The sequence below is a fragment of the Fragaria vesca genome, linkage group LG7, assembly GCF_000184155.1.
Source record: "Fragaria vesca subsp. vesca linkage group LG7, FraVesHawaii_1.0, whole genome shotgun sequence".
NCBI classification, from domain to species: Eukaryota; Viridiplantae; Streptophyta; class Magnoliopsida; order Rosales; family Rosaceae; genus Fragaria; species Fragaria vesca.
Genome location: NC_020497.1, coordinates 16,769,647 through 16,791,438, shown reverse-complemented (window position 1 = coordinate 16,791,438; position 21,792 = coordinate 16,769,647). Strand labels below are relative to the sequence as shown.

The 21,792-nt window shown below is 39.1% G+C and overlaps 4 protein-coding genes across 4 annotated transcripts; all 4 read right to left on the bottom strand.

Moving 5' to 3' along the window:
• Positions 1 to 3: 3 nt before the first annotated feature.
• On the bottom strand, positions 4 to 9,877 carry LOC101291377. Its single transcript, XM_004307480.1, has 17 exons — positions 9,647 to 9,877; positions 8,258 to 8,337; positions 7,491 to 7,541; positions 6,756 to 7,259; positions 6,354 to 6,611; positions 5,953 to 6,018; positions 5,603 to 5,782; positions 5,402 to 5,453; positions 4,971 to 5,252; positions 4,301 to 4,411; positions 3,637 to 3,828; positions 3,008 to 3,283; positions 1,942 to 2,565; positions 1,078 to 1,562; positions 909 to 969; positions 753 to 821; positions 4 to 203 (listed from the first exon to the last, which is right to left on the bottom strand). Exons 1-17 carry the CDS (start codon positions 9,875 to 9,877, stop codon positions 117 to 119), a joined length of 3,609 nt encoding a protein of 1,202 aa, XP_004307528.1. The 3' UTR covers positions 4 to 116.
• Positions 9,878 to 10,653: 776 nt separating this feature from the next.
• On the bottom strand, positions 10,654 to 11,574 carry LOC101294016. Its single transcript, XM_004307489.1, has one exon. The coding sequence runs from the start codon at positions 11,534 to 11,536 to the stop codon at positions 10,835 to 10,837; it is 702 nt and encodes a 233-aa protein (XP_004307537.1). The 5' UTR covers positions 11,537 to 11,574; the 3' UTR covers positions 10,654 to 10,834.
• Positions 11,575 to 11,678: 104 nt separating this feature from the next.
• Positions 11,679 to 14,155, bottom strand: LOC101293724 (zinc finger protein GIS2-like). The gene is made up of 4 exons (XM_004307488.1): positions 14,020 to 14,155; positions 13,385 to 13,594; positions 12,520 to 12,612; positions 11,679 to 12,364 (listed from the first exon to the last, which is right to left on the bottom strand). The coding sequence occupies exons 2-4, from the start codon at positions 13,477 to 13,479 to the stop codon at positions 11,845 to 11,847; spliced, it is 708 nt and encodes a 235-aa protein (XP_004307536.1). The 5' UTR covers positions 13,480 to 13,594; positions 14,020 to 14,155; the 3' UTR covers positions 11,679 to 11,844.
• A 4,422-nt stretch (positions 14,156 to 18,577) lies between these two features.
• On the bottom strand, positions 18,578 to 21,383 carry LOC101293138. The gene is made up of 6 exons (XM_004307486.1): positions 21,117 to 21,383; positions 20,804 to 21,025; positions 20,607 to 20,712; positions 19,721 to 20,072; positions 19,211 to 19,495; positions 18,578 to 19,120 (listed from the first exon to the last, which is right to left on the bottom strand). The coding sequence occupies exons 1-6, from the start codon at positions 21,274 to 21,276 to the stop codon at positions 18,974 to 18,976; spliced, it is 1,272 nt and encodes a 423-aa protein (XP_004307534.1). The 5' UTR covers positions 21,277 to 21,383; the 3' UTR covers positions 18,578 to 18,973.
• Between the last annotated feature and the right edge of the window lie 409 nt (positions 21,384 to 21,792).

The following is a 21,792-nucleotide window of genomic DNA, read 5'->3' as shown; positions in this document are numbered from 1 at the left end:
AGTATCATGCATTTTGAACATGCCATTTCAGCATTACAGTGGCAGCATGAAGCTGGGCTTGGGAGCATCTTCTACAAGGTCGAGGAGAATAACGTTTACAAATCTGCATTGCCAGATTACAACCCAGTTCCTAGATCGTTTGCCAGCTGAAGTATCCCACGCATCTGAAGGTATGGATTTTCTAACAGCTTTTCATTGTTGCTCTGCATGGACAAAACAGGTGTCAAAAGACTCAAAATTAGCAGTAATGGAATGATAAAGTAACAATCAGATCTCAAAGCAAATGGAAAGATCTTATTTCTGCCAGGGTTGGCAAAAATTCAAAGCAATCTCTTCTAAAATCTTAACAGTTAGAAATTAACCAGCCATATAACATGACCTTTATAAGGTTATAATGGAACAACCAGAAAGCAGCTTTCAAGCATGGTCAGCAATCATATTCAAAGATAAGTTCACTACAAGATGGCATTTCTATACTTGGGACACAGGTAAGCTAATTTCATTCAGTCTCTTTGAAACATTCCATACAGGCGGTAACAAGGAATCTTTACATTAGTAGTTCACTACAAAATGGCACTTGTATCCTATCTACAATGTCATATCAAACAGCTTAATGTTTCTTTCTCAAGATTGCAAATTCTAAAACTTAAACCATATCAAAGTAAAAGAATTGGCAATACAGTAATATTAATGACAAAAAAAGGACATTGTTTAAGAACTAAAATTAATGGCAAAAACAGAACAAAGCTCACCTGCTGAGCTCTAACAACGAGATTCTGAAGCATGTGTTGGTACTTTTCAGGTTTCTCTGTCATCATTCGCTGCAAAATACAAAACTAATAGATTAGCAGAATCCATTGAAGCACGTACTCAGTATTTGTACATCGTAGGGGATAAAGCACTCTTACCTTTAAAAGAAAGGCTGAGGAGTAGTATGCTACCCTCGAGTCTGTATCATCTAAGAGTCCCCTGAATTGTTACCAAAAAGTACTCAAATATCAGCCATAGTCGCACAAAAAAAGAAATACATAATAACAAGGAATCACATCAAAGGCAGGCATGGAATTCTAGGATCACCTAAAACATTCTTCCCCTCCAACGTCCTGGAAAGCAGTAGGATCCGCAGTACATTTACCGATAAGAAGTAACAGAAGGCTAGCCCGTATGTCAGACGTAGCCCCGGGAAGGTTCCCTCGTCCCTTGCTTCCAACCGCTATACCCAATGCTATATTATCCGTAGCTGCACCGGCAAGTTGAAACAATGGCCAACAGAACAAAGCAGCAGGAACACGCGTAACCAGTTGCATGGGAACTATAGCTTGTCCTCGAAGAAGCAGTGCTGCCATCGATTCTGTCCCATGTTCTAGAGGATTGTTGTTACCCTGGCCAGATCTGCCACTAGTTTCTTCGGTAGACACATCCTGGTAATTATCCTTATTGTCAACCTTCTTATTACCATCCATGCGAAAAAGAACCCTTCCACGATGCGCGTCTTCGCCTACCTCTGTTGCACTTGTAGGAGGAACTCTCAAGCACAATTGAGAGAATAGTATGTCACACATCTGTTAAGAACAAGATAAAACAAGTTAAGGAAAACATTATAATTTTTCATTTCTCTTTTTGACAAAAAAAGGTACCCACCAGAACAGTTCATAAACCTTTATTTTTGCAACAAAATAATGTCAAAATCTGAAGCCTCGTTCATATAGCCTTAACAAATACTTAATAAACAAATACTATGGGTTCTCGTGCACAGCATCATTTCTCTAATGACTTCCAATAGTACTACAGCATATGAATTGCTCAAGTATTGAAGTCAAAAGGTCTAAAATTGTTGGCTTATTAGCAGCCTTTTTCGGTTGCATCTCCCTTGTGACTATGCATCTCTAAAATTTAAAGACCACATGCATAGATCTAGTCAAGATATCCTTAAGCAATTACCTTCAAAATATTCATGTGATCTGTCTCATTTATCTGATCAACCAAGGACAAGGCACTACTCATGATGTCTATCACTGCATTAGCTTTCTCAAGACGATTATCCGTGTGTACGCTCCCAATATCACTGTCATGTGAAGGCTGGGTTTTAGTTTCATTTAACAAAATTTTACACCTCATGAGAAGCCTTTCAAGAACAAACAAAAAACCCCATCTGATGATGCTGTGCTTTGACTTCAGAAGACCACACATAAGCCAAATGGGTATAGGAACATCTGCAGCGACTGTAGAATCATGACCACCAGCAAGGCAAATTTTCTGCTGCATGTTTTTAATATTGGACCATATACTTGAATTCCTTTCATCACTAATTTCAGCAATAAGCAGGTCGCCTAACCAGACATACGCATTCCGATGGTAAGCAATATTCCCAGAATGAAGTAGCGAATGCAAAATGGCCCATGAGAGCTTTGCTTTCATGCCAACGCCATTTCTTAGAACTGCACCTTCAATGCTATCCAAAGACTTATAGGATTTTGTTATTTCCATCAATTGGAAGAACTCCATGTCCAAATGAGTAAATGAACTTATGGTTGCACCAAATTTCTCCATTACACTCTCTAACATCTGTAAAGTTAAATAAACATTAGAAGCAGCACATTGACAAAGATTGACTGACTTCACTAATTATAGAAACAAAAATAACAATCGGATAATCTCTGAAACTAGTGAAAACCTCCAGAATAAACCACACACCTATATGCCACTTAGAAGAGGGGAAAACCAAATACATACTTGTATAGAAACGAAAGTGTAAATAAAATATGATTTGTGAAACTCCCCGAGAGCTCATCAGTCCATTGACCTCTGTCCAAGCCAACAATAGCCGGCAAACAGGGGTGATGAAAAAGTACACAAAAGACAAGTTGGGCTTGAAACATAATCGACTTAAAAGGTGCAGTGATAAAACTTTTGAAGAATCAAATTCCTCACCTTTATAAAGAAACATACACAAATGCAATCACAAATACCAACTCAAACACACCGCACACGAACTTTTGATACATACCATATTTAGCCGTTCACTGTTTGGATATCTAGACACTGCATCAGAAATAGAATTCTTCATAAGCTCCCCAATGCCTGTCAATCCAAGCTTAATACAGATATAAATGGCTTCAGACGCATCCGCCATTGTGAGAAGAGCTACAAGAGGCTGAATCTCATCATCACTATACTCTGTGCCTCCTGTAGCTATGCTTGCTTCGTTAATTTGATGCAAAACATAGTCAAAAAGCACCAAAAACAGATTTCGTCTTTCATCCTTTGATTTTGCTAGTGAATACTGCATCACAGAAACATATTATGGCCTAGAATTAGATAACTTTTCTGGTAGAACGAAACATCATATGAACTTTTACATATTGGTTTGATAAAACAAGAATATATTTACATAAATATTTTAATAAATCTTATTCGAATAGAAACAAATTCCATCACCATTCATTAATTTGCTGAAGTAATTGTTTAAACAGATTATTGAAGTGTTGTTTGACCTCGCCAATGATAAACGAACTTCTTTGAAACAAAGATGATGATAATATTATGATTAGCAGGGGACCTTAGTGAGATGCTTCGAATCCAGTAGCTGCTATATCTAACCTTTGATTTCAGTTTCAAGATAAACTAATAGCATACCTCAACAAAAATAAACTCAATCCCACCAATCAGATCAACTTGCTCCACAACAAATAAGCGGGTACTTGAGACAGTCTCGTCAGCTTCTTCAGGTAGTTGATAAAACATGTTTGCTAACATGCTAATAAGCTTGCAATGGACTACTTCTGCCCATGAATTCTTCCTGCTAATTACTAGCAGCGCCTTAACAACCTAAAAGTAGGCAGTAAAACAACAATTAACATAAAAACTCATGACTTTTGTGATATGAAAGAATTGGCAAATAGCTCTGTTAATCATGTCATCAGGATATGTAATTCTATCAAAACTAGTGTTCCTATTTATCTTATTGAGACCCAGAAATACCCAAACCCCATTTCCGAAGATTGGGTCTCCACACCCTCTTGCTGACCCTACAATCTTTAGGTGGCAGGATACTATATCATATGAGAAACCCATATGATTGGCTAGGTAGGGGGTATGAACCCTGGACCACATGAGAGAAACCCATGAGGCCGACCTTTCCTACTAACCTCTTGTCGATAATCTTACATCTAAAACCATAGATGGTGTCACAACATGCACCGAGGGAAAGGCTTGCAAATAAACAGTAATACAAACAGACACACGGTCAAATATTTGTAAACATTGCAGCATGATTTTAAATAGTTGCAAAATAGCTCACCCTTATGTCTAGTCCATTTATCCTGTTTCTCAATATTTTGCCTCTATCACAGACAAAATAAAGCAAACAGCTGAGAGCAGAAGCCCACACAGATTCTTCTTTCTCTTCTATCTACAAGAACGGAAAGGGCAAACTAAAGGTCAAAGAATGACGACAATATTTGCATTGATTTGCAAAGATAAATTGAAACAATGATGCATAGTGAAATTTGTTCTAATGTGATTGTTAGGGTGGAAAGATACTACATAATTATCTAAGATGGGAGGGAGAGGTGCATTTTCACTGGGAAAGGAACAGGTGTTTGGTATCTTTGTAGTTTGCCTAAACATTTTAGGGACATTACATTTAGCTTCCTATTTTGATTAAGTAGGAGCTACATTTTGTGTACCAATTTTGACATACTTTATAGTTGGCTACTTGTTATATCTTTGTCATTTCAATTATATATAATCTCATTCTGTGAACTATATGCCTTCTTCAATACAAAATGCCCAACAGCATCGAGGGTCCTTCCACCAACTCGTATCTTCTTTCATACTTAGCTTTTCTTTTAATAGGATCAGAGAATCAAAACAAGTCAACACACTATTTTATAGCCTCTTATGACCTAAGCAGATAACTTTGCACATCAGAGTTGGTAGTGCTAATTCAAACATGAGAGAAAATATACCTGAACAAGAAGAAGCAAAATCTCATATAAAATATTTAAAATCCATGATTCAAAATTGTCAATAGCTGAGGAAGTGCCCGTCAAAACAGAATCTGATCTTCTCATTTCTTGTGTTGCAAGCTTAGCTTCACTATCAAAATATGATTCTTGAGAATAATCTTCTTCAATTGTAGAAGCATCATCGCTCACCACCGGCTCTAGTAAATGAGCATGAACTCCAAGGTTCAAAATAAAATCAAATGCACGAACTCTACATGTTGCTGTTGGAGAACTAAGCATTTCCTGAAAGGTCATACACAAAACAGAAAAACAATTGGAATGATGAAAAAAGTCAAGAGTGTGTGTGCGTGTGTGTGGAGAGAGAGAGAGAGAGAGAGAGAGAGAGAGAGAGAGAGATGTTCTAATCACACACAAAATCAATAAGTAATCACCTGGAGCATAGACAAAGCGAGAGGAGCAGCGGTCCCAGAATCCAAAACATACCTACAAAAAGAGATTTCAATGGGTGTTATCCATGATCAAACACTAATAGTATGCAATTAAAGCAAAAAGAATTTAGAGACATAAAACACATAAAACATAAGACATATAGAATGACAACATTAATACTGGCCTAGGTCATAGAAACATACATGTCAATAACAAGTTTGATTAAGACGCTCACTGCTGCATCCATCGACGGCTTTCCATACTTATTATTTAATCTAGATGATACTGTCATCAAATTAGCAGTTGGTGAAGATGCCTCAGAGCAAACTGCAGCAATAACCTCACAAACCTCGGCTGGATTCAACCCCAAGGGTTGTTGTTCACTGATCCACATACAAAATATGGTGAGAGAGTTGACTGAAGAGATATGCTAGCATCTGGAAAATCCAATTCAAAAATGCTAAAGTAATGCTCACAGCCAACATTGAAATGTATTCCAAATGTATCATGAACATTACTGAATCCTGTAAAACAACCAATATCCTATATGTACCTGTAGTGACGATATTGAAATAGCGGTTTAGCCCGTGGACGAAATGTGCTCGCTGGAGACTCATCCCTGAAATTTAACACTTAAATATTCAGAACAGCAGTAGTTTGATCAAATGTCATTATGATGCTACAGTTATAAATTCAGATAATGTATGACCAAGTGTTAGTAACTAATAATCCTCAGAAAACAGGGATAAACAATAGATTAGCTTTAATGGACAGCGCGGTGTACACCCAAGCCAGTAAAATAAGCATTTTTCAAAGGCCAATCCTGTGGTAATTATAAGATATCTTTGTTTTAAATTTAAAGAATCCAAATTGCAACTCAGTCCTTTTATTTTAAAATGTTGAACAAAGTTCACTAAAGATGCCAAGGAGATTATACAAGATGCAATAGCATACCATATTTGACTAGGGCCGGATTTAGTGCGTTTACATGCTGTTATTGCCCTCAGGTGGGCACGTGCCGCAGAAGAATCAGTAATTGCGGATACTGGTGAAGGTTGCAACAGTTGATCAAGATAAGGCATATCAGCTGTTCCGAAAAACTTCCAAGGTTGACCTTTCATTTTAGCTTTCAAATCTCCTACAAGTAGAGCTGCTGCTCCTACTTCTAGGAGATTATATGTTCTCATTTCTCGAGAATTTGCAACTCGATCACTTGACGATGGAACATGTAAAGTACTCAAATTAATTAATAAGCAGTAGAAGAGAGCTAACAGAAAGACAAACTAAAACTGAAAACTGAAAATGCGATAAAGAACCTCCAACAGAGTTAGAATTTAACAAGCCATTTCTGAATACCTTTCAGTCAACAATAATGATGACTGCTGTTCTCCAAGCCAGCGCCATCTGAGAACGTCCAGTGCAAGGTATTCAAGATCTTTCATTCCATCAACCTTTTCAATATTTGATATGTTCAAAATAGACATAGTTGTGACATCTTTATTCTCCGAAGATTCCCCACTGCATGCAGGGCTTAGCTGCCCATTGAAGGATCTACTCAACAAAGATGACAAACTTGGAAGGGATTGTCTTGTTGCAGACAGAGCTCCAGAAAAAGCACCCGGGTGGAATGATCGCCTTGGAAGATGTTGAGACACCAGAGAGCGCACATAGTTCAATGACTTCACAAGAGTCCCAGAAGCAAAACTAGGTACAGACAAAGGGAGAGTATTTGTAGATGCTGTTGACGCAGCCGACTGTGACCATGGAGACAATTTCCGGTTTGGACCAATATCACATTCAGCAATAGTATTTACACAAAACCGATCAATCTGCAGTAATGTCTCTTCGCTGGGTTTGTACCTTAAAAGAGTAATACAAAAGTCTGTCTCAAAACTCTGAATTTAAAAACATTAAAAAAAAAAATCAACAAGAAGATAGAAAACAACACAGAATTTACAAATGTTAGGATAACTGGTGCAACAAGGGTGAGATACAACATTGCCTACAGGCATCTTCTAATTGTTAAACCCCAGTGACTAAATCCAATGAGTTCAATAGAGGAAAAATGATCTCAAGATATGTAGAACATACCTTAGAAGGTAGCGTTTCAAAAGTGCCACACACCTTGCTACAACTGCAGGACTGGCATAAAAGAAAACCAACATCAGGAAAATGGATCAATAGTCTGTACACTGCTTGATGGAGAATGCATTGGCAAAAATAAAGATCCAATCAGCAAGTGCAAATAAAGAGAATTTACATATATATGGAATACAATAGGTGTATATACACACAAATACGCATACTTATGATACATATTTTGTAATCTTATTGTTTCCCATTGGTACGTTCAGTGAGTGTGGGCGCATTATCTAATCTTACCCTATACATACCTTCAACTTATACTAAATGCTACAAAATTTATTTATCCGTAGTTCTTTACCAAAACCTAAATGCCACAAAAGTTTACCCGACTTGATCCTTCTATTTCTACTCTCGGTTATGATATATCTATGAATTCGAGTACAACTTACTCTATTTACCACAAAACTCTATATGGTGGGGTTCCCAAAAGAAAAAATTGTTACTTTTTAAAGATGATTTTGTTGTTTCCACGTTACTACCCAGGTCAAATCCACAAACATTAATCACTCTGTAGAATAACAAGATATATACTAGTCTCTGTCTTCATATTCAGCAAGATGTTTCAAGAGTATCCACATGTCCACTCACACTTATAATTTATGGATCATAAATTCTCACTTTTCCTAGCAACATTCTGTGTATCCTGTTCCTGGATTGTGTGAGGCATTCAAGTTAAATCAAGGAAAAGAAAATCTATCACCTACAGGAGTTACCTGCGCTCCCTCTCAGCAATAGTATGTTCTAAAATCACACTGTAAGATAAGTCCATCGTTGTTGGGGATGCCAGATAATCCTGTCAATCATAAGTTTAATTTGTGAAATGTAAATTTCAGCTCTTGCAAGTCAATCGAAAAAGATAAGCAACAACAAGATAAAAGAACCTCTCAATAAGATGTTAGCAGTACCAGCTCAGGGCAGTCCAGCATCCAGAAAGCGAAATAAAAGTTGGATATCACAAATGAACAGAGTTTCCATTTCAAGTAACATTATTGCTACTTCAAGCCAAGTCAGGCAGTGATATCGAAATGTCCTCGTTAACCAGAACTTTTGAAAACTAATCAATAAAAAGGACTGACATTTTACTTAGACTTAAAGAGGGCATCAATTGTTGAATAATGTGTAACCCTGAATCATAGAGAGAATACAGTAAAACAATCCATGAAAAACCAATAATAGGAAACCACTTCAGGAACAGTTTCTCTCGTTGCCGTTAACAAGCAATGTGTAAACAATTATAGATAACATTTTACTAAGATATAAAGATAGCATCAATATTCCAATGCTAACATGTAAACCCCAATCATGGAGCGAATACAATAAAACAGCTCCATGCAAAACCAATAATCGAAAACCACTTCAGAATCATTTTCTACAAAACTACAAACTAACTCTGGGAAGTTCTTAATTCCTACAATCATATTGCTATTATAAAAATAATAAACAATTCGCACAAAAGTGCAACCATATTGCGTTTCCACTATCCCCCGTAATAAATAACTAAAGAAGCCGTTTAAATTCTGAAACTAAATGCATCGAAGCAATCCAAGCTAGTAATATAACTTTCACAAATTACAGCCAATAGCAACAAGTGCCTAAATTGGGGGAACCACATATAATAACACCACCCCCCCCCCCCCCCCCCCTTCCTCTGTCTCTCGGCTCCCAATACCGAAACAGAACACTCACTAAGAATAACCATTCGCAACACTCTGCTGAGTCCGGCTGCTAAAAGAATGTAGTAAGCTAAACACAACCTCAGGTTTTCATCTTCAATGCGCATAAATTGAACTCACTGAGCCAAAGACACACGTCAGGCTAACATTGAGCTTGCAATAAACCTATCGAAACCTAATAATAACTTCCTTTTTGAAAAAAAATAAATCAACTATCTATTTCCTGTTCTAATCTCTGCCATTGTTTAGCTCAGCAAACAAACACAGCTCAAATCTCAAACAAGGCTCCCTACGCACTCAATCTAGCCAAACTCCACCAATTCAAACCCAAATCACACACACAGTAAGCCCTAGATTCCACAAACCAAGCCAGCATTTCAAAGATCCAAAAGCAAATCCAAAATCAGACACAGAGACAATTCCACTCACCCTGAGAATTCTCGAAGCTTCGGAGAGCAGCACACTGGAGGAAGTGCTGGCATGGTGCGAGCTGGCGGCCGACGACGCCAGACAATCCGCCACCGCGCGCCGCAGCGGCTCCGGCGGCTTCTTTATCGACGAAGATCTCAGCCTCGACGCCCCTCCGACTCCTCCTACGCCGCCGCCGACCTGGAGCCGCGAGCTCCCGGGGCTCCGACCCGAACTGTAGAGCGATGACATCACCACTCCGAATCTCGAAAGCTCAGAATTCGTTCTGCTAGTGGATTTTTCACAGTGGTGAACTCTCTTACATTTGAGAGCAATATGTTGAGATCGTAACGAATCCGAGTCGGTTTCTTGTGTTCATTGAACTTGGAAATGAAGAAGAAGAAGAAGAAGAAGGAAGAGAGATTGGGGGGAGTGTTGTAATTTTCTCTTTATGAGATTTTTGGGTTCTTAATTTTGGGATTAGCTGTACGTATTGGCGTGGTTTTATGAGACCTCATTAGCTGGCATGCGCTAGAATTTGTCACCTTTTTAGTGGCAGTGAGGGCATTTTCGGCATTATGATCCGGAGAAGACTGCATTTTGGCCTCTCTAACTTTATTGCTCCTGGTTGATGCAGTAATATTTTTGTTTTCCATACACATGGAATATCTGCCCATGCCTCATTAGATTCTCTTTACTAGTAATATAACCTTTCCATAAATATTATATCCGATTATCTGAGTCGTAGCTGGTTCCACTGTTTGGATATTATCCGATTTTAATGTTTTATCTTAATTTCAATAATTCCTCAAACAAGTCTAAAACCGAACGAATACATGATTTCAAGTAAATTATTTGTGTTCATTTACACTTAATTTGGTGAAGTATCACGAGTATCATATTAACATGTCAACTGATCAGATCCTTTGTAAATTATATAATCAAGATCAGTTTAGAAATTAAAATCTCTAATTTCATTTGAAATATTATAAACGTGAACCCTATGAACATCTTAGCACTCATGATTTGGGATGCTTCCTCAATGTAATTTGACAAAGTTTTATTTTCATTAAATACTTAAGTAATCCCAACTTAATTGTCATTATTTTCGACCAATGATAATATCACAAGAACTTAAAACACAAAAGCTAGCTCATAAGGAAATGCCCCGCCCGATCCGATCCGACCCGACCCGACCCGGCCTAATTCCTAGAGTCGCGATCCAGTGCTAGTGTCAAGCTTTCGGATCTCCTCCAAAACCTCCCACATCAACCCAACCCGATTCCCAGCGTACACGTGTCCCTTCCACTTCCTCCTAACGAACTCCTCCCCGATCCTAACCGCCGCCTCAACCGTCTCCTCCTCGCCAACAACCGCCAAGTCAATAATCCCCTTCTCCACCGCCACCGCCGCCGTCACCTTATCCGCTCTCAGCATCAAGTCCCTCACCGCCGTCGCCGATCCGACCTTGTTCTTCACCAGCGCGTGAAACCAAGCCGGAATCACCAGCGCGATATCCATCTCACTCATATATACAAACCCCCTGTCCTTCCTCATCACAACGTAGTCGTGACACCGCGCGAGAATGAACCCCGCGGCGGAGGCGTGGCCGGTGACAGCGGCGATCGTCGGACACGGGAGGGTGATGAAATCAGCGACGACCAACCGGAGCTTCGAAGTCATGAGATCGCCGCGGACCTTGTCCGACCCGGCCCAGTCCAGATCGTAGCCGTTGGAGAAGAATTTGCCGTGCGCGGTGGTGATCAGGGCCACGGAGAATGACGTGGCGGCGGCGCGGACTTGGTTCAAAGCGGATCGAATCGCGTCTAGTAGAGTCGGGTTGAGTCTATGCTCACCCGACCCGGTTAAAGTGAGTATGAAGACCTCGCCTCTCTTCTCCAACGTGCACATTTTTTGTTTTGGTGAAAAAAAGCCTCACTCTCAGAAATGAGGCTTCTGTTGATATGTGTGTTATATAAAGCTGTGGGATTCAAAGCCATCTTTCTTGAATTGACCTGATCTATGTTTGAGAGTGACACAAACACTATAGTATAGATAGAATTGAAGATGTTCCATTGAGGATTTGCAATAGATTCATAATAAAAAGTTAAAAACCAATGCAGTAGCATTGTACTTTTTTGAATTGACCATGGGAGTCTGAGCAGATCCTACAGAACGGAACCCTAAACTATAATCGACTAGGTGGTGAACTACTACTTTCAGTACCTACGCATGCCGCGGTCATGCATCAGGACAGAAGGGCACTCGTAAGCCTGGTGACCCCTTCCCCCGCAGTTGTGGCAGATGACGAGGGACACACACTCGCGGCTGACATGCCCTGGCTGCCCACAGTTGCGGCAGATGATGTCACGGAAAGGGCCTCCTCCCATGTTTGATTCCGGGCCTGACTTGGGGCAGTGACGGGCCACGTGGCCTGAAATATTGCAGATGTTGCAGACGGGCTCGTTGGGGCAGTCGCGTGCAAGGTGGCCTGGCTTGCGGCAGTTGTTGCAGGCTTTCTCGTTGGTGCAGGCGACCGCAATGTGGCCTGGCTTGTAGCAGTTGTTGCAGAGCCTTGCATCATGGGATGGAAGAGATGGGTTTGAGCAATCACGAGCGAGGTGACCCATCTTACCGCACATATGGCAGACTGGATCGTTAGAGCATTGGTTTGCAAGATGCCCAGGCTCCTTGCAGTTCCAGCACGTAGCAGTCGAGTTGCACTCAGCAGCAATGTGGCTGATACAAGAACACAGCATTTAAAAGTAGTCGAAAACACTTTCAAAAAGCAGATTTAGCACTACATGGTTATCAGAGTTCCCAATCTACCAAAATTCTAAACCTTTTGTCTTTTACAGAAAATAAATGGTTCAGCAGAAGTTATAAATTCTCACCCAGGAAGTCCACAGTTGTTGCAGACAGTCAAATTTGGACAATCTCTAGCAAAGTGCCCTGGTCGTTTACACTTGTTGCAAAGAAAATCATTCCTGCGAAGTAACATAATACAATGAGATCTAAGGAAAAGTAACAATTGACGATCTCCAAGTTATGGAGTCCAAATATCATGACATCAAAATTTGGGAGCAATAAACATACTGAGTTTCTGGAAATGATTGTCAATATAAGTTCCTAACTTTTTTTCAGAGTTTATTCTCTTGCAATGCCTTCCTCCAGTTAAAAAGTTCTAGCTGTTCATACTGCCTAATAAGACTTATTTGACGAAGCATCAAACTGTAACTGGACAATTTACCCATTATTCAGATCACATAAGCACACCAAGACACTGATGTTATGTATTTTCCGCATTTTTGCCTCTCAAACACTATTGTAATGCACTTCCTAAGCACCAGAAGTGATACTCAGCACCAGGGGAACAAAACCATATGTTTCAATAAATGATATGAATGATATGAAGCTAATGTAGCAGTTGAATTTATTTCACAACAAATATTTACATCACAACCAGTCTCCTACACCAAGTCTGTCAAACTGTGATGCACCTTTTCTTGTGTAGCAGTCATCTACCTTGATAACAATATGGACATCTTAACTCCTGACAGTCTAATACTCTTGCAGATATAATCATGAAGCTACTATATCCTCTTAAACATCAGCACATCTTACACCAAAACAACAGATGTCTTCAAGAAGTTAACAAACAGTTGTTCTATGATTATCATTATAGCATTCAGAGAAACACACAAGCAAAAAAATGAGCACATAAAACACGAAAGACTCAAAGACAATGTGTTGGGATACCTATTCACACGGCGCTCCCTAGGATATGGGGCATCACGGTAAGATGCACGTTCACTGCTGCGGAACCTCCTGGATCGTGACGGGCTTTGGCTCATATTCGAAACAACCAAGTAAAACCTTCACTGAAATAACTAAAACACTGTAGTACAAATAGTATACTTATTTCCAGAACAAGCACCACACTCCCGAGCAATCAAATCTCCAACCTCCCTAACAAAACCACCAAAACCAAAAACAGATTGTTCAATCAACCTATCAACCACTGGTTTTCACATGGGAGAAAGAGAATACAAAAACCCACACCACATCAATTTCACCCATTTCAACAGTAAAACAAGGTGTTCACTGAGATTTACAGATTCCAAAATCACACAAACATAACACGTGAAACATTAAAAAATAGACTCAAAATTTACAAACTTCTCTCAGTGTTCTTGTCGTGAAAACTTCACCCCACGAATCTCACTCTTCAACCTCAATTTTCACAATGTATCTAAAACTTAACCTTTTCTAAACACCCGCATCTTCCAAATCTCGACCCATCAAACAAAATTGCAACTTAGGTTGATGGGAGAGAATTGAGTTGCAAAAAATTAACAGAGCCAAACATGGATTATTGAGGAGGAGTAGTTTACCTAGGTCGTCATATCATATGAGAGATAAAAAGGGTGGAGACGCAGAATGAAGAAGAGTATGAGTGGGAAACCCTCGATTGAAAATTTGGGGATTCGAGGCGGACAGTCTTGTATTTACTTCCTTCCTCCATGTAACGCATAACTGCGTAAGTGATTTGCATTTGGATCCCAAAACGACAACGTTTGGACATGTGGGCTTTTTTCTTTTTCTCGGCCTATAGACATGTGTCTTTTGGTCGTGCCTACGTATGGTAATGGTGTAATTTTGAAATGTACGTATTCTAGTATGATGTAATTAGACACCAAGTATTTGTATCACTTTGAAATGTTGCCTGATTTGCTTCGTTAATTGTTGATTTCATTAGTGTTACATCTCTCATCTTTGCTTTTGAAAATCAAATAAACAATTTACAACGCTTACACGATCGATAAACATTTGAAACATAAATCTCTATTACATCTCACGAGTGTTACAACATTTACATGATCAATGTAGTTGACTGACATCTTTTCCATAATTTATAAATTTGCAGACGGATTTGCTTATTAAAAACAAAGAGACAAACATGTGGGAGATCCATGATTACGACTCAACGGTCCTTAAGAATCCAGTGTATTCACAACGTAGCGATTTGGCTTCTGATTAACTTTGTGGTTGTAGAGACAAGTTTTTGAATGACTCAAACCATCCTCCTTAAGAATCCAGTGTATCCGCACACTGGTGAACCAGACGAGCTAACAGCCCAGCCATTGCTAGCTATACGCCTATACCTGCACTTCCACACACACAATTAAAAGTCTTGTGTTATCAACTCATCACTCAGTAATGGATCAGATCAGGTCAGCTCTATGTGATGAAAGACAAGATCTCATATGTACCAATGCATAAACTACAATAGGATTTATTTTTATATATGGAAGACATAATGTTATAAACTTCTGATTCCATACAATGATAAGAGCATATATACAGTTGAAGACTGTTCATGAACACAGACTCTGCAAGTTAAAACTTACTGAGCAAGACTTTGTAAAGGGGTATGACAAACTTACAAGCCCTAAACCATAAACAAAAAGGAAATGGATTGATCTCTTACCACGTTTTGGAGCAACATTTGCACAAAAATTTCACCGTAGCATTTTCGCCACCGGTGAATTATACAGAGAGATGATTGCTGAATTATGAGCGACAAGCCATATAGCAGTCACTACCATTACATCTGCCTCCATGAGAGGAGAGCTGGATTATAGAAAGCAGGGAGAATTGAATATGAGGTGTTAAGATCAACGATCGAGGGGTTTAAATAAGGTTAGAGTTTGGTTAAACCCTAGCCTAATAGTCTTGAAGACTTGAGATTTGACAAGTAGAATCATAATGGGACTTGATCATCTGTAGATCAAATCATATCGATCCCGATCAAAATGGGATAATGATGATCTTTGATTTATATGAGAATACAAAATCCCTGTAGTTAAGATGATATCGATCACCAAATTATTGAGGGGTTAGGGTTTAAGATCCGGTACATGCACTACGTTAGAGTTGGTTTACAACAAATGGGATACGGCTAGATGATTTGATGTTTGAAAAGAAGAAATGGTTTGTGATAATCTATATCAAATGATATCAATGCGGGATAACGATGATTTTAAGTTCTAGAGACCTGGTAGGAAAATACTGGTTCGATAATATGAGGAAGAATCGGTCACATTTTATCATCTTAAATTTGAAAGATGTGGATTGTAATTATAGGATGTTAAGATGATTTCAACCACCGGTATATCGTTATGAGATAGGCCGAAAACAAATTATAACACAATCCTTCGATTCGTATAGGATCAATCTACAAATTATCGAGATTTCCTTTTCATTAAAACAAATTATTGAGAATCAAAGACGAACAAACACTCCATGTACATGATCAAAACACGTACATGGAGAAAAAAGCGAGGTTTGAGAACAAAAATTAGGTTTTTTCACCCTGTCCCATCGTGGATCTGGAGTGTGCCGGAACCTCGTCGAATTATTTTCTAGGTAACAACCCGTTGGATTCATAAACACAATTGGCAACAACTTTAGGTTGTTACAGAAAATTTGATGTTCTGCTGCATGCTTTGCAAGAATTGTTGTAGAAAAGCTTACTTGTTTTTACACCACGAATTTTTCATCATTAAGTCTTGCTTAAATCTCCTCAAAATATCATATCAATATAGGTCTACTTGTGAAATATGTGAAGACATAAGCACTTAGATGATAGAAGGACAACATACATGTGTTCCAAACTTGCAAGAATACAGAAGTTACAAAGCTAGGATGTCGATTCTCGTTTGTAGTTAGGCTCAAAATGATCGAGACTGTCCCAAGTGTAACAGTACGAAATTCCCTTATGTAGGGACTTCGTAGTGTAATGGTACGATATTCCCGTATGGTATGAATGTGTCATTATGCCATGCGATTGTTTAGAAAGGCGAATCATTTTGTTCAAACTATATATTAAACATTTCAATTATGAGGTTGGAAGTTAGATAACATTCCCATTCAAATACTATTTATTTTTTTTGTCCCATTGTTGTAAATTATGCATGTACAGGATCTCAGGAGTGTAAAAACTTTTTAACTTATATTCCATCGACATCAATAATGTCACATTCTTTAGCTCTTTACATAAACTACAGGCTATAACATATCAAATTGAAACAATAAACACACTATTCTTCCGAGCCACCGGTGTGGTTGACCGGTGTTACATTCTTCATGTAACATAATTCAAAAGCAAAAATCTTCAAAGAATACTTCAAGTATAGAATGTAGAATATGTGTCACCAGAAACAATAACATTAGTGCCAACACTACAGCCGATTCAAAGACACCTTCACTGGCAGTTGATGTGAATAAGTCGAACAACATATCGTCTCCGGCAGGCATAATATGGAGCAACGACGAGGAGAAGATAATCATTTGGGGTGGTCTGTTATCGTTTAGGGAGAAGAGAGAGAATACAAATCCAACAACCTACATAGGTAACATCAAGGATGGCCTAAGCAAGGAGATCAGATCCAACAGACCCCTCAAGACGTGCTCCCAGTGTACTCACACACTGGTGCACCAGATGAACAGACCCCAGCCTCTGCTAGCTGATGATGAACCTGCAGTTCCACCAAGCAAATCTTATTACATGATCATCAGCTGGATGTGATAATAAACAAGGTTCATACTTCATATATAGTTCATGAGCAACACTGTAAGAGTTAAAGAAGGAAGTGATACTTACCACATGGGGCAACATTGGCACAGAAGTGAGGCCGTAGCATTTTCACCTTGGGTAAATTATACAAAGAGATGACTGTTGAATAATGAGGGACAATCACCATAGCAGTTGCCATCATTGTATCTGCCTCCATGAGAGGAGAGAGGCTCAGGACTTGAGCTATATTAGAGAAAGCTGGGAGAAGAGGGTTAGGGTAAGTGTTTAACGAGTACTACTCTGATCGATGGAATATTAATACAGTACAATGTTAGAGTTGGGGTACGTAACAACTATTAGATCAGTAGATTTGATATCGAAAATCCCTAACTTAATGTGATAACGATGATCTTTATCACACGAATCAGGGAAATCCCTAAACTTAAAAGAATGTAAAATCCTTTCAATTTTTTTTATTAAGGATAATAATGGGATTCATTTTCGGATCCTTGATATATAGGTGATGATATCTCTCACCAACTTGCTGAAGGATAATAACGATTCTGTGCTATCTATTTGGAAAACTATTCTAGCTAGTATGATCTTCATGAGACATGTTGAAAGGTTCAAAATAAAACGAAGAATAAATAGTGGGATTTGCACAATCCTTGATAGGTCTCGGTATCAATCTTGTATATCAAAATCTCTTCATTTACATAGAGAACAATGATCTCAAATATGATTTCTTGTTTAGTCATTGACTCATTGTGTATGGACGTATAGAGTTACTTCTTGTTTAGGTGAATATGAACTTCGCTTCACAGCAGTATAATCTTTTCAAGCACATAATATCATCAAAGTGGTCTTGCTAATCTAGGTAACTCTTGTAATAATATTCGATCTTGAACCAATAGGGTTCCAATGGAGGCTGCTAATGCCTTCCTTTTCGACAATGTAAATATATTGTGGATGCCCTACAGGCTTCTCTATCTAATATATTTCTTTCTTCATAAAAAATAAAATAAAAATAAATAAATAAATAAAAACAACAACAACAACAACAACAACAACGTATCATCAAATTAATTAAATAACATGACGCTGTGTGAAAACTGAAAATTCATCAAAGACTGAATGTTTGAACTTTGAAGGTAACAACACAAAACCAACGAGTGAATTAGTAATTTAGCGCTACCATTATGCCAGAACATGACGCTCTATTTGATTATTTATTTTTGGGTAGCAACTGGTGCCAACAACTTCAGGTTGTTACAGAAATTTTCGATGTTCTGCTGACTGCTGGGTTGCAAGAGTAATTTTCATTGAGTTTAATCTTTGCTTAAATCTCTTCAAATCAATATAGGTCTACTTGTGAAAGATGTGAAGAAGAAAGCACTTGAAGATAGAAATACAACATGCATGTGTTTCAAACTTGCAAGTATACAGAAGTTACAGAGCTAGGATGTCAGTTCTTGCACAAGATAAAAATAAAGGGAAACATATACAGATGTCTGAAACATATAACAAAAGTTGCACATTCAAGCGACGCGCCTTGCGGCTCAAGATAAACATAGTTCTGTAGTCTCAGAGAAGTGTCTTAGCACACAACTACGGACTTCCTACTGCTTAATTATTAGCCAGTAGACTCTACATGACATTGCTGCAGATAACTATAATCATTCTGATACGAGAATTGTTGTAAGCCAAACTTACGCCAAACTTACTGGATCGCTACTGCAAATCATCAAAAGAGTAGCAGATGTAACAGCTCACCATCCCATTAATGTTCTTCTAACTCTTTGTTCGATCTTATTTCTAGCTTCTGTGCTCCCCAAAGGAAATTCACGACTATCATCCAAAAGAAACCTATAGACTTCCCACTGGCAATCTTGAGTCGCATGCCTTACAATTTCAGCCTACACATCAACAACTATCAGAATGAGAATCTTGGTACTCATAAGAAAAATAAATAGCAATATACTGAATAAACCAGCACAAGTTCTTACCAAGAAAATGGATAATCCCAACTTTTTCAGTGCAAGAGTAACATCATGAAAGACGAGGGGCCGTCCTTTTCCAGATAACTCAACTGGATTAGCGACTAGGAGTTCAGTATCCGGACCCTTGTTGGCAACAATCACTCTCAGTGGGTGAAGCATCTGCTCTTTCAACCGAGAACACAATGCAACCTGTCTTTCAGGATCTAAAATCTTTTTCCCATCCTTGTGCTGTATAAACAGTTCCAAGTTTCGGATGCCTTTCACAGTAGATGAGAATCTACCATAGGAAATCTTTATGAAAATAACAGACTTACATCAGGAGATTTCTAGTTGCAAATATGATTATAAGTTTTTAAAAACTTTAGCCTAGTAGAAGAACATAAAAGCAACATTGAATAGGTTTAGTACTGTGCCCTGAAGAGGACAACTAAGATACTTTCTTTATCAGACTCTGACTAGTGCAAGGGAAATAATTGTACCTAGCATAGCCAATTCTAAAGTAGCTGTCACAAGTACCTGAATGTTGCAATCCTTGGACGTCCTTAGTATGTCATAAAAGAGGCCTTTCTGATCCACACATTGTATTTTCAGCAATGTATGAACCGGGCTCAGTGTATTATCCACCATAATACTTGTGTTTTTCAAAGTTGCCGAACTCGGGCTGAGAGCTTTTGAAGAAGCTTTGTCATCTGTTGGCAGATAGCTAAATAACTCTTCAGCAATAGCTGACGGAAGAGAATAATTTCCCTGCAAACTTTCATATTCAGGCCCTGCCAACTGAACCTCACAGGTGATGCAATACTCTCCTAGGGCAGCCATCAGATGTTCACATATATGATCTCTCCTTTCTTGTGTGTGCAGCAAATCTCTGAAAAATTATATGTTACCAGGGTGTTAAACACTGTTGGGATGTATAACCGAACAATACTATTTCATTGCAGCATGATTGCGAAATTTCAAAGACTAGCCTTTTATCAGTCACTGAAACTAAAGTTGGGGAAATCAATAAGATCACATATCTAGTTGCAAGTTGCAACAAACTTTTCCCAAAAATTCAAAATGTGAGCAAAGAAATGTCAGTCCAGATAATTTACACTAAGCAACATGAAAGCGACTAGGGGATGATCAAATATAAAACATGATTAGACAAATCTTCGGATGATTTGCCAACCTAATTCATTGTACCATGCTAATGGGCATAAGTAAGTATCTCCAAAATGTCACATCAGAAAAGAGCCACCACAACTAAGCATCTAAATTCAATGTACTAAAAGTCACTAACCGAAAACTACCCAACCACAAATCATGATTTGCAGTAATAATGAAGAGTTACCAATACACAACCACAAATTATGCAAATTCAAAAAACCGAGAGGTTCAATCCTTGCGGGAAAATACTTACAAGCAATCAGTGATGAAGAACAGGTCCAAAACCCTCCCATCCGGCGTTGGCATAACTTTCACTCTCTGAATCAGAATCTCAAGCTCACACAGCACCTTAGTAACATCTACACAAATCAACAACACCATCTTCATCACTCAAAACCAATCAAACAAACAAACACAAATGACAAAAACGCCATTACAACTAACTCTCACCATGCAGAGACCCCCTCTGGTCAAAGCACCAAAACTTCAACAAGTAAACCGGCGACGGCGACGGAGCACTGGTCTGAATATTCAGGTAAACCTTATAGAAACACGAAGACGGACACGCCGACAGGAGCCTCTCCTTCAAGCTGTCCCAATCCACCTTCATCGAGCTCTCGTTCGGCACCACCCACAACACTATATAGCACCACCTCCCGTCCGTCGTGAAATCTACCACCACCACCCCAAAAATTACAAATCAGTCCCCATCCAATCTCATAATTCCAAAAAAATCACCACAATGTTGGTTAATTACTATTACCTCCTTTGCTAATGCAAAGCCCGAATTGAAGGACGATCCTGCAGAGGTCGCAGCCGAGCCCGGGCTCGTCGGGACAATTGACTGTCACGACGGTCGGGTCGCCGGGGCTCTTCCCCTGCTGGATTATCACGACGTCTTCGTCGTCGCAGGAAATGCCCATGGCTCTGGAATATTTACGAAAATGCCACTGGGAATCGGTTGGCTCTCTGAGGAGAGCGATAAAGCAGAAAACCGGGCATTTAGAGAAAGAGAGAGAAAACGATGTGTGCCTCCTCCTCCCTGCGGTGTCCCCCGGCCGCCTTTAACCTCTTTTTACGGTGGGGCCCTGCTGATGATTATTTTCCACGTCGGATTTTTTAGCGGTTCTCATGAGCCGTTGGGTCGCACGCTTTTCATTACTAATTTCATTTTTCCCACCATGAATTTTTAATTACGAAAAGAAACAAAAATAATTGATTTTTTGATTGAAATGGACATCACAGCAGCTGGTGGACAAAACAACAGGGAGAAGACGGCAAAGCTATATTGGATCGGTGAAACAATTACAAAGCGAGATCGGGAAGTCTGAAAGATTCGATTTTGGGGTGTGAAGTTACGGAATTAGCCTCCGACGCCGTAAAGGGTGCGGCCCTGGCGCTTGAGGGCGTAGACGACGTCCATGGCCGTGACGGTTTTC